At 41.0% G+C, this 12,433-nt stretch overlaps 1 protein-coding gene across 1 annotated transcript in view; it reads left to right on the top strand.

The window, feature by feature from the left end:
- Positions 1-12,433, top strand: part of PCCA (propionyl-CoA carboxylase subunit alpha) — a 433,859-nt gene that overhangs the window by 142,644 nt on the left and 278,782 nt on the right. The window contains exon 9 of the mRNA XM_062193969.1: positions 6,289-6,367. Coding sequence (XP_062049953.1) covers positions 6,289-6,367 — 79 coding nt within the window. The remainder of the gene's footprint in view (positions 1-6,288; positions 6,368-12,433) is intronic.

Here is a 12,433-nt window from a genome sequence, read left to right as displayed (position 1 = left end):
GTATCTTTTATTTTCTTTTTCTTTAAAACTTGCATTTAGGAAATAGAGGACTTGAGTTAATTATTAATTTCTCAGCTTTTTTAAAAAGATTATCTTCCTTGCCCCCATCCGCCACATCTTCTCTTTGATCTATGAGAGATTTCTGATTAGCTCTAGTAAAGGAGGGATCAGATATTTCCCAAGAAATAGTTCACTTTCCCCTTCTTTCTACTCTTTCTTGTCCATTTTGACTCTATGAAATATTAGTTGAAGGAACTAGTTTAAAAAAAATCACATGAAATCATATGACTTTATGACTGTCATGTAATTAAGATGTCATTTTTGCCATCTTTTAAATGGCCAGATTATGCCGCCATGTGCAGAGCAGGGTTTGCCTGAAGACTGAGGATCTTACTGTATTTTGTGCCTGTGAACATGGCGATATCACTTGGTCAAAAGATAGTTCTTTTTGACTTGGAATCCATAACTAAATGGGAAGGTTGCTAAACTCCTAGAGTCTTCTTTATTGCCTTTCTTCCACATCCAACCATCGCTGATTTTAACTCTAAAAGAAATGTCAAGTCTTGGTCTTTGTCTCAGCTGGATGCAAGTCACAGGTGTCTATTAGCTGGACCACTGCAAAGTCTTTCTCATTAGTTTCCCTGTTTTCACCCTTTCCCTTACAATTCATTCATTGCATAGCAACCCAAGTGATCACAAACATACTGGATTAGGCCATGACGCTTTCCTGTGACTCTTAATAACTTGTGCTTCTGTCAGGAATATTCCTCCCTCTTTGATTTTCAGAGGGCTGGCTCTTTCTTGGTATTCACATCTCAGTTTAAATTTCACTTTTCTCAGAGAAGCCTTTTCAAGGAAAAGTAACCCTAGTCACTGTCGGTAGGCCTGCTGTCTCTATTGTAGCACTCGATGTCATCTGGCATTCCATATCTAACATGTATGCATGTGTATTTAGGTGCATGCATATTTGTTTTCTACCAAATATAAGAAAGGGGCACTTTGTGACTTGTATAACTTGACATCACCCAGAACCAGTTCAGTTAGTTTTGGTACTTAGTATGTATTTAGTAAACATTTCTGAACTGATGAATGGAAATTTGATGGTAGAGTTAGAAGACTGCTTGCTTTGTAAGGGAAATCAGGCTGTGCTGAATGCTGGGAGACTGAGATGATATGTTACTCTGCAGTTAAGCCTTTGCTTGGAAGCAGAGTCCAGAAAAGTAGTAATAGGAGCTTTTTAGTATGTTGTAACCTAAGCTTCTGTATTTCCTTATTTTCTCATGTAGTACTTGGTAGCCTTCTGTTTGGAAGCACTAGTGTCTCTTCTATTGTGCAGAAGGGAGATAAGGAATGAAAACATGTTGGAGTTGGGGTGTGAGGTGAGCTGCATTTATCTTTGGGTATGAGAGAGTAAGCTCAGGTAGTAGCAGTAGGCATCCAATGAGAGGACCTTAAAAGTGAGGAAAAAGTTTGGAACAGCAAAAGGACCTGAGTTTAGTTATACATTTTATTTTCATGTATTTGAATGGCAGAGAGAGATTGATTGATTGATTGATTGATTGATTGTCATATGATGGGCTACTCTTCCATAGACTTGTAAAAGCCAGGACTGGGCCAGGCCAAAAGATCTCTCATTTGGGTAGCAGAGGCCCAAGCACTTGAGACATCATCTGCTGTCTTCCAGGGTGTGTTAGCAGGAGATTGGATCAGAGCTGAGCAGCTGGAACTTGAACCGTACTCTGATAAGGGAGTGTGGGTGTTGTAAGTAGCTCTCTCTACCACAATGCCTGCCCCTATTTATTTATTTAAGAAAGTAATCTCTTCCTACCAGGACATTTTTCTCCTTGGAAAAGCCTTGAACAATTTGTGTGCTGCTCTGATAAGAGAGGTTGCTTAGTTTCAAATGTGTGTCTACTGAAGAATATAAAATTCAGTGATTGAGGCCGGCGCCGCGGCTCACTAGGTTAATCCTCCGCCTTGCGGCGCCGGCACACCGGGTTCTAGTCCCGGTCGGGGCACCGGTCCTGTCCCGGATGCCCCTCTTCCAGGCCAGCTCTCTGCTGTGGCTAGGGAGTGCAGTGGAGGATGGCCCAAGTGCTTGGGCCCTGTACCCCATGGGAGACCAGGAGAAGCACCTGGCTCCTGCCATCGGATCAGCGCGGTGCGCCGGCCGCAGCGTGCCAACCGCGGCGGCCATTGGAGGGTGAACCAACGGCAAAGGAAGACCTTTCTCTCTGTCTCTCTCTCACTGTCCACTCTGCCTGTTTAAAAAAAAAAATAAATTCAGTGATTGAACTCTAGGCAAAAGCAAAGCACAGGTGTGAGTGTTTCCAGGGATGAGAAAATTTGAGGGAAAATTAGTGGAAATTTCATGTCCAGATTGGGTAAATGAGGGGTAGCAGTCACCATCAACATACCTGCTTTTTTCAGAAATGCCAGCTTTTGAATGAATCTTTTTCTTCCTTTTCTATTAGCCATGACTCAAGTTAACTTGACTGGCAGAGACATAAGTAAGGATGAGAGACAGGGCTGTTTGCTGTTATTTAACATTATCTGTGTGGAATATTTTTCTCTTTTCTCTTCAGATGTTTAGTTCTTATGTCTATATTGTATGATGACAGCATGAAAATATGAATTTTCTACATTTAATGACTTATTTGGCATAAAATATTCAGTAATAAGCCTTATTGTCTTGATTGTCATTGCTATTCTGAAATACTTAGGACAAGTTGATGAGGAAGAAGGCCTATTTCAGCTCATGGTTTTGGAGGTTCACAGTCCAAGATCAGGTGACTTATTGTCTGGGCATCCTGTGATGTGTTCCTGCTGGTAGAGTCCCACACTGGTGTAGAACATCCCTTAGCCAGAGAGAGTACATATCTGCCTATATCTCTCCTTGTAAAACCACCATGATTTGATCACTGGGGCTCAAAAAACTAATCCAGTCTCAGTATTTCCAAGATGCTCACTTCTAAACACCATAGTTGAATTAAGCTTCTGCTGTCTTAGTATCATTAACATCAACTGTGGGGAACAAGGTTTTGACATGAGGGTCTTTGGTGGACACCCAAACCAGTGCACAAACCTAAGTGCACAAACCTTAGTGCGTAAACCTTAGAGCTCAAAGATTAGATTAAGAGTTATTGTTAGTCCTGCCAGTTTCTCTGTCCATCCTCACACTTTCATTTTTGATTTCTTAGACTTTGACAGGGAATCCTGCCTACCTGGCTGCATGTGTTCACTGGTTTGATGCTGCATAGCTTCTTTTTGGGAAGGCCATATTGCCTTACTACATATTGCCCTATTCTCTAATGACCTTTTCAGAACACGTAATAATGACTTGTTGGCAAATTAATTTATGAGTTTTGTTTCCTCAGCTAGATCCTTGTAAGCAAGAACAATGTCCCTGTCTTATTTTGAAATTCACACAAATAATTGTATAGTCCAGAGTCTGTAGCAGATTTGTAAAATGAAATTAGTAGTGAAATTAAAAAAAAAAACTGCAAATTTCCTAATACTCAGAAGGAACTGAATATGGTAGAGATATAACTCGTCTTGCGGTTTCTTGTTAAACGGATAAATAATATATTTAAAAATTTTTTTACTTATTCATTTTACTTATTTGGAAACCAGAGAGAAAGACAGAAGTCTCCTGTTCACTTCCCAACTACCTGACATAGCCAGGGCCAGGCCACGCCAAAGCCAGAAACTGGGAATTCATTCTGGGTCTCCCTTTTGGATAGCAGGGTGCCAATTGCATGAGCCATCACCTGCTTTCCAGGGTGCACATTATCAGGAAACTGGATTAGGTATAGAGTTGGAGTTTGAACCTAGACACTCTGGTATGGAATGCAGGTATCCCAAGCGGCATCCTAACTGCTGTGCTAAATGCCAACTGAATGAATAGATTTTTTTATAAAAAGTTTGCTTATTTATTTATTTTCATCTTTTGGAAAGGGAAAGGGGGAATAGTGAGGGAGGCAGAGACAGACACAGAAGTCTTCTGTTCTCTATTTCATTCTCCAAAAGCTCATGACAGCCAGGGCAGGGCCAGGCTGAAGCCATAAGCCCTAAACTCCATCTGGGTCTCCCATATGGGTGGCAGGGGCCCAAACACTTGCGTCATTATTTGCTGCCTCTCAGGATGCATTAGTAGGAAACTGTATCAGAAGTGGAGTAGCCGACACTCAAATCAGGCACTTCAGAGTGGAATGCTGGCATCCCAAGGGATGGCTTGACCTGCTGCCCCGTAATGCCTTCCCTGGTAGGTAGTTTTTCTATTCTTAAGGTTTATTTGTTTTGAAAGTCATTATTAGAGGGTGAGAAATACAGACACACACACACACACACACAAAGAGAGATCTTCCATTCATTGGTTCTGTCCCCAGATGGCCCAATGGCCCCAGCTGGGCCATGCTGAAGCCAGGAGCCAGGAGCTTCATCCAGGTCTCACATGTCTGGGGCAGGGGCCCAAGCACTTGGGTTATCTTATTCTTTTCCTAGGCCATTAGCAGAGAGCTAGGTTGGAAGTGGAGCATCTGGATTTGAATCAGCACCAATATGGGATGCTGGCGCCCCAGGTGGCAGCATTACCTACTGTGCCACAAAGATGGCCCTGATAAGTAGTTTTGGGTAGTGAATTTATAACATTTCTTTTTTAGGAGTGTGTGCCATTTATTTATAAAAGACTCCACGTTGTAAACAGATTCTCAGGCATGTCATTTTCAAATATGTACATAATGTTTTGAAAAACAGACAATTTTTTTTTACTGACTTCAATAGAATTCCTTTATCTGACATTCAGCCTGAGGCTGCAGCATGAGATGAGAAAAATATCATTCCTGCCAGTCATAATTTATGTATCCGCTCATGAAACATGCAAAACTTCCATACTTTGCCCCCAAACTATGTTTTTGTTTCTCTTTCCTTCATTATTCTACAAAAACTTGACTTCAACTGAAGTGTTTCAGTCATTTCCTGTAGAGTTCCATGTTTCCTCACCTGTTTTGTTTCCACTGTTCCTGCCTGAAGTGCCTAAAACTCGCCCATCCTCCACGCCTCATCAAATGACCCTTTATGTAATATCCTTCCTAATCCCCTTTCTCCTTACCTTGTTCTGATCCTTCTCTCTTGTGAGTCCCCAATGATGGAATTATTTGGGTCCTTTGTCTTCCAGGATTAAGGCTTCCAGATTAAGTATAAGAACCATATGTTGCTTTTCTTCTAATTGCACTTAGCATTGCTTTTAAAATGCTCTTCCATGTAAAAGTAACAAATATAACATTTAAAAAACTTTGAATTAATCTGAAACATTTAGGAAACCAGTGCTATTTTAACTAGCGGTCTAAGGTCTGTGGCGGTTGGCCCCATTCCCACTCTTCTCTAAGAATCTGGAAACTGGCATTGAGCACTTGAGGGGCATCACTGGCCAGAAAGAGTTCTTTATGGGCTCACTAACCCACCCATCTTTCCCCAGAAAAGCCTGTAAAGAAATGATCTCAGACACAAGCATCTCCACCTTGTGTTCAGAAGGCCTCTACTAAGGAGACTTCACAGCTTTTCTTAATAAATTGTTATAGTTGGCGTTTGCTGTCAAAGATCGTACTGTACAGTAACCTTAATACTCAAAACCAACAGCTATTTATGATTTTACTTTATTTTACAAGACTTTAGCTGGAAATGTTTTTCTGTTTTGGACCTTACTTTGTATTTTCATGATGCCCTGGTTATAGTAAAATAGCTTCTCCATCGATATGCATGAACTCTGGATTTTCTTCTCCAGCTTATAGTCTAAGCCATGTTTGATTTTTCCCAGTTCTGTTCTGTCAGTTCTTGCTGATAAAAGCTGTGAGGATTCTCTGGGACTTTCATGAAAACACTTCAAGGACCTGAAAATCACTACCTTTGAAAAAAAAGAAATTTAATTGTTTATGCATGTCAGCAGCAATTTGGGGGTTTTGTGTGTGTGTGTGTGTGTGTGAGTGAGTGCTATGGAAGTTGCTTTTGTTCAGTTAATGGTTGTGTACTTCCAATGTTATCAAGTACTTTTATGTTTTCATAACTTTTATTTCATTATTGGGGACTATGTTTGCTGATTAAATAACACTTTTTCTTTTAAAACGGTCATATGTGTATAAGATCATCATTGTAGTTCCCTAATTTTAAAGAAAGAAACTTTTGTTAAATTAGCTATTGTCTTCTGTGTTATTGAACATGTGGTCAGTTGTCATGTTCATACATCTAGATGATCAAAGTCTGAACTTGTGTCTAATTCTTCCCTGCTGTTAGGCTACCCTGTCATGATCAAGGCCTCAGCAGGTGGTGGTGGGAAAGGCATGCGCATCGCTTGGGATGATGAAGAGACCAGGTGAGAGGCTGTCCAGAATATACTTTTGATGAAAATTGCAGTTACCAGAGTTTTATTGAACTGACAGGTAAACAGATAACCAGAGCATAATGGAGTCATTAGAATGCCATTCAGTTTTTACTCTTTTGAAGGTGGAAAAGCTGAAATTATGCAGAAATGTTCGCTATTTATATTTTGATCATTATTATACTGTTATAGAAAGATTTCTGCTTTTTAAACATTAACAAAGGATTTCTTTTTTGGTTTTATAGTATTTTTTAAAAAATTACAGTCATATTTCTGTTTCTAGGCAGAAATCACTAACATTTGTCTGTGTAAGTTGGAATGTAGCCTAATGATCGGAACCAACTATATATTAAAAACAGCCATAATTTCGTTGAGAGTTTGTTTTACCTCGATATATATGTGCTTTCCTTTGCTGGCCCATAAAAGCAGTAAATTACTTTGATAATTCTGTGGTGTGAAATATATATTTTTTCTTTGAGTGTGAAATTATTTTATGCCCTTCATATGCAGTGCATTTTGTTGTAAATCTAGAACACATTATTACTAGTTTCAGAAATTAAAAGTAACTTTTAAAGTAAAAAGTTTTGGCTGGCACCACAGCTCACTAAGCTAATCCTCCGCCTGTGGTGCCGGTACCCTGGGTTCTAGTCCCAACTGGGGCGCCGGATTCTGTCCTGGTTGTTCCTCTCCCAGTCCAGCTCTCTGCTGTGGCCCGGGAGTGCAGTGGAGGATGGCTCAAGTGCTTGGGCCCTGCACCCCATGGGAGACCAGGAGGAAGCACATGGCTCCTGGCTTCAGATTGGCACATTGCCGGCTCTAGTAACCATTTAGGGGGTGAACCAACGGAAAAGGAAGACCTTTCTCTCTGTCTCTCTCTTTCACTGTCTAACTCTGCTTGTCAAAAAATAAATAAATAAAAAATAAAGTAAAAAGTTCTTCAATTTAATGCGTTGATAACGTCATAATAATTAGAAAAAAGGTTGTTCAAAAAGCTGCCCAGTCCAAGCAGATTTTATGGAACTCAGATTCATAGTCTTTATTTTCAGAGTTGACTGCAGGAGAGATTTATATTCATGTTTCAGAGATGAAGATGATAAAAACCACTGAATTGCTCATTTATGTTGACGCTCCTGCTCTTTGTCTCCCGAGAAGTACTCTGATTGTCCAAGTGGCTAATTCTTTCTTCTCTTTCCCCTTCCCTCCATGGCTTCCTCCCCCCTCTGTTTTCTTCCCTACCCACACTCCTTCCCCACTGCTTTCTCTCTTAAATCGCTAGGGACAGAAACCTGGATGAGTTAGTGTGAAAGTCCTCTGCAATGTATCCTCACCTTCCTTCCTGTCCTCACTTCTTTCTGGAGGAAGAATAATAGCTTTAAATAATCCACAGAAATTTTAGCATTCTTTGGATGCAAAGGAAAGTTCAGTAGCCATGAGTTGCTTTATTCTTCTATCCTAAGGGATGACTACCTATTTTAACTCTTTCCGAAGCTTTTTGGTGAAAGTAGCAGCTATAACTTGTCTTGGAATCCGTAGAACACTGGAAAGATGTTAAAAAGAATGATGTTTGTTGTTATTATATAGTTAATTGGAGTGAGAATTATGAAGGTTGTTGAAAGTGGACTTAAAATATTTTTATAATAATTTATTATTTTATTTTCCCCATATACATTTAAATAAAATGTGTGGTGTGAATGGGACATTGGTTGTGTTGATGTTTTCTGATACCCCCTAGACTTTAGGCAGTGTGATGAGGGCAGAATCTGTTACATTTGAACCTATATTTGTACCAGTACCTAAAGCGTTTACCATACATGTAGTTTGATCAGTAAACAGGTGGGACTTCAGGAAGTTTGTGGCAAAATGCCGTTAAAGATAAGTTTATGGGACTGGCATAGTGGATTAAGCTGCCACATAAGATGCCAGCTTCCCATATGCGTGCTGGTGGGGGACTTGGCTGCTCCACCTGACGTCCAGCTCCCTGCTATGTTCCTTGGGAAGCAGCAGAAGATGGCCTGAGGACCTGAGCTCCTGCCACCCACCTGGGAGACCCATTTGGAGTCCCGGGCTCCTGGCCTCAACTGGCCCAGCCCCAGTCACTGTGGCCATCTGGGGAATGAACCAGCAGATGGAAGATCCATCTCTCTCTCTCTCTTCCTCTCTCTCTCTCTCCCTCACTCCCCCACCCCTCCATCTCTGTAACTCTGCCTTTCAAATAAATAAGTACATCTTTTTTCTTCATGAAAAGCTTATTTTGTTGCAAAAAAAATTGAAATACATGTACAATTGTTTCATAATAAACATTTTCCATGGACTTTTTGAAGACTACCTATGCATGGATTTAAAATTTTTTTGTACCAAAATAAACATCTTTTAATTCCAGTTTCCCACAAACATTTTGAAGTAATGCTTGTATTTACTGAATTTACTTATAACTAAATTTCCTTGTGTTTTAAATATGTTGGTGATACTTTTAAAGTCAGCACTTTTTTATTTTGGTGACTGATTTTTCCCTTTGGTGTTTTGGTTTGCATACAGAATAAAGACTCTAAATCATTACAGTAGGACCAACTTTACTATGTTTTTTCTTTGTGAATATAATATCCCATTCAATACAAATTTTGGTTATTTGGTGTTGAAAACAATAATTCTTTGTATGCTAGTTTCCTTGTAGGATTCTGAGATCTAATTTCATTTCACCAAGTCAGAGATACAATGGAGACTAAAAAAATCTAAGTTTTTCATGAGAACTCAGAACTAGGGGATTTTTACAGTGTTTTGAATTTTATCTTCTAGTCAGTGTTTACCTGCAATGTATGTTTCAAGCACAAAAACAAACACTTCAGATAGTTATTTCTAGTATTGCCAGATGGACTATTTGCAAATTAAAGGATTGGAAGAGCTTGGCTTTAACATTATATGTTAAATACAAGTACTTAACTTGAAGACTGAAAAACTGTTAGATATGAAAGGAATTAAATTTTGTGTTCTGCGCTGGTGTTGTAGCATAGCAGGCAAAGCCACTGCTGCCACCTCTGACACTGGCATCCCATATGGGTGCCAGTTTGTGTCTCTACTGCTCCACTTTTATTCCAGCCTCCTGCTAATGGCCTGGGAAGAGCAGAAGACGGCCCAAGTGCTTGGGCCCCTGCCAGCCACGTGAGAGACCCGAAGCTCCTGGCTCTTGGCTTTGGCCTGCTCAGCCATGGCCATTGTGGCTATCTGGGGAGTGTACCAGTGAATAGAAGATCTCTCTCTATGTCTCCCCCTCTGTGTAGCTCTGACGTTTAAGTAAATGAATAAATCATTTTTAAAAATTGCATTCTAAATAATTCAATGAATGGAAAATAACAATTTTAGATAGTAAAGTTTTGAGATTTTAGTGGATGGTCCAAGTGAACTCATTATATATGAATTTGAGTGAGCATATTTTAAAAAATGTTTTATTTATTTGAGAGGCAGAGTTACAGAGAGAGAGGGAGAGACAGAGAGATAGATCCTCTATCTGCTGGTTAACTCCTCAAATGGGAGCAATGGCTGGAATTGGGCTGATCTGAAGCGAGGAGCTCTGAACTTCCTCCAGGTCTCCCATGTGGGTGCCCAAGGACTTGGGCCATCTTCTGTTGCTTTCCCAGGCCATAGCAGAGAGCTGGATCAGAAGAAGAGCAGCTGGGGCACGAACTGTCAGCCACATGGGATGCTGGTACTGCAGGTGGAGGCCTAGCCCACTACGCCACAGTGCCTGTCCCAATAAGCATATTTAATAATGACGATGTAAGTTACAAGTCACCTGGGATTAAAATTGTGAAGACACATTGAAATTTACATTTTATTTTTTTAAAGACTATTTATTTGAAAGAGAGCTATCTTCCATGCACTAGTTCACTCTAAATGGCCACAGTAGCCATGGCTGTGCCAGGCCAAGGTCAGGAACCAGGAACTTCATCCTCGTCTCCCTTGTGGGAGGCAGGGGCCTAAGTGTTTGCACCGCCTTCTGCTGCCCTGCTGGGTGCATTAGCAGGGAGCTGGATCTGAAGTGGGCTGGCCGGGACTCAAAGTAGTGCTCATGTGGGGTGCTGGTGTCACAGGCAGCAGCTTAATCTGCTGCACCGTGATGCTGGCCCTTATATATATATATTTTTAACTTTTATTTAATGAATATAAATTTCCAGTGTACAGCTTATGGATTACAATGGCTTCCCCCTCCCATAACTTTCCTCCCACCCGCAACCCTCCCCTCTCCCGCTCCCTCTCCCCTTCCATTTGCATCAAGATTCATTTTCAATTCTCTTTGTATACAGAAGATCAATTTAGTATAAAGATTCAACAGTTTGCACCCACATAGAAACACAAAGTGAAACATACTGTTTGAGTACTAGTTATAGCATTAAATCACAATGTACAGCACATTAAGGACAGAGATCCCACATGAGGAGCAAGTGCACAGTGGCTCCTGTTGTTGACCCAACAAATTGACACTCTAGTTTATGGTGCCAGTAACCACCCTAGGCTGTCGTCATGAGTTGCCAAGGCTATGGAAGCCTTCCAAGTTTGCCGACTCTGATCATATTTAGACAGGGTCATAAAAGACAGAGTGAGGATAGTAACCAATGATCCTAAGAGTGGCATTTACCAGGTTTGAACAATTATACAGCATTAAGTGGGGAAGAGGACCATCAGTACACACAGGTTGGGAGTAGAGCCATTGGTGGTAGAGTAGAGGTTATGATTACAAAGGAATGAGGCCCAAGTGCACTAGACAGGGCCTAAGGAATCTGTAGGACGCACAATTTAATCTTTAGACCTTATAAAAGAGATGGCTAACATTTTTCTGTAATAGCATAGCCAAAATAAGAACATAAATAATAATCTCATAGCTAGATTCACTTCGCCATCAGCGAAGTATACAGTAAGTAGAAAAAACCTCCCTTTCAGACCAAAGGGAAAGACAGTTTTAAAGTGAGAATATAATTTTCCTCATGGGCATTGTCTACCTTAGAAAAACTACTACAGAACATGCCTGTGACTATAGACTTGTAGTTCAGGCCACCGAAGATTAGAGATGGGACTTGGGCACTCCCTTGACTTGCATCCTCTGGTCTGCTTGAACACAAACCAGGAGGAAAAGAAAGCTCGGCATCAGAAGCAATGGGTGGCAGGCCTATTAATGGCTGATCTGTACAGTGATCTGCCCTCAAGGAGACCCAACAGGCCAGTCCACTGCAGTGGCTTTCAAAGTGGTAAGCCTGGGCTTCAGCAGAAGTCAGCTTGTGAAGAGCCCTGGCAGCTCTGCCAAGAGTTGGATCACTGGAAATGGACCTGCCCTGGAGTCGAAGGATGCCCAGGTCAGAGCCACAGATCTTATTGGCTCTAAGCTGAAAAGCCCTTCACTCAGCCCAACTTCCAAAGTGACCACTGCAGCTGAGGGGATGGTCAAGTAGGGTCAGCAACATTGCAGGCAGAACTGTAAATTTCTTGTTAGAGATGCCACCTGCCTTTACCTGGCCAGCTCTCCTCCCAGGCCAGCCAAGTAATGAAAGTCAACAGAGTGCCTTCCCCTAGGAGGCTCACACCTCCCTTAGGACATACCCCATGTGAAGAGATAGATAGGTCTGGGCCTCTGAATTTACAAGGCCTAAAGCCCACCAGATTATTATCAAGCCCCTTCTATCAGGTTCTATTTGCCTCTCAGTCAGAAAAATTACTTGTAGCTTAGACAGCACCTTTCTTAGCTCCTCTAATATATTTTTATTTTTTAAAATTATATTTTTCTGCTTTAATTGTTAATCTTGGAGGTGTTTTAAAGAAGATAAAGTTTCAGTAACCTGTGTGGGTTTGTGGGGTACAGCTGCATTTCAAGGTGTGCATGTGCACATGGTAAATGCTTTTGTGCCGTGTGTTTCCTCCTGGTGAGTGTACTTGGTGTCGTCGTGCTGCAGTGCTGTAGTTGCTGAGGCTCTTGTCATTGTTGTTTGCATCTTCTGGCTTCTGAGTCAAATGGATATGCATTTTAATTTTTTTATTTCTAGAATTAAGGTTTATGGCATTAGGGTCAGAAAAGGG

Source organism: Lepus europaeus, chromosome 6 (assembly GCF_033115175.1).
Source record: "Lepus europaeus isolate LE1 chromosome 6, mLepTim1.pri, whole genome shotgun sequence".
Taxonomy (NCBI): Eukaryota; Metazoa; Chordata; class Mammalia; order Lagomorpha; family Leporidae; genus Lepus; species Lepus europaeus.
The sequence above is the reverse complement of the archived record's forward strand: the minus strand, read 5'-3'. Positions and strand labels throughout refer to the sequence as shown.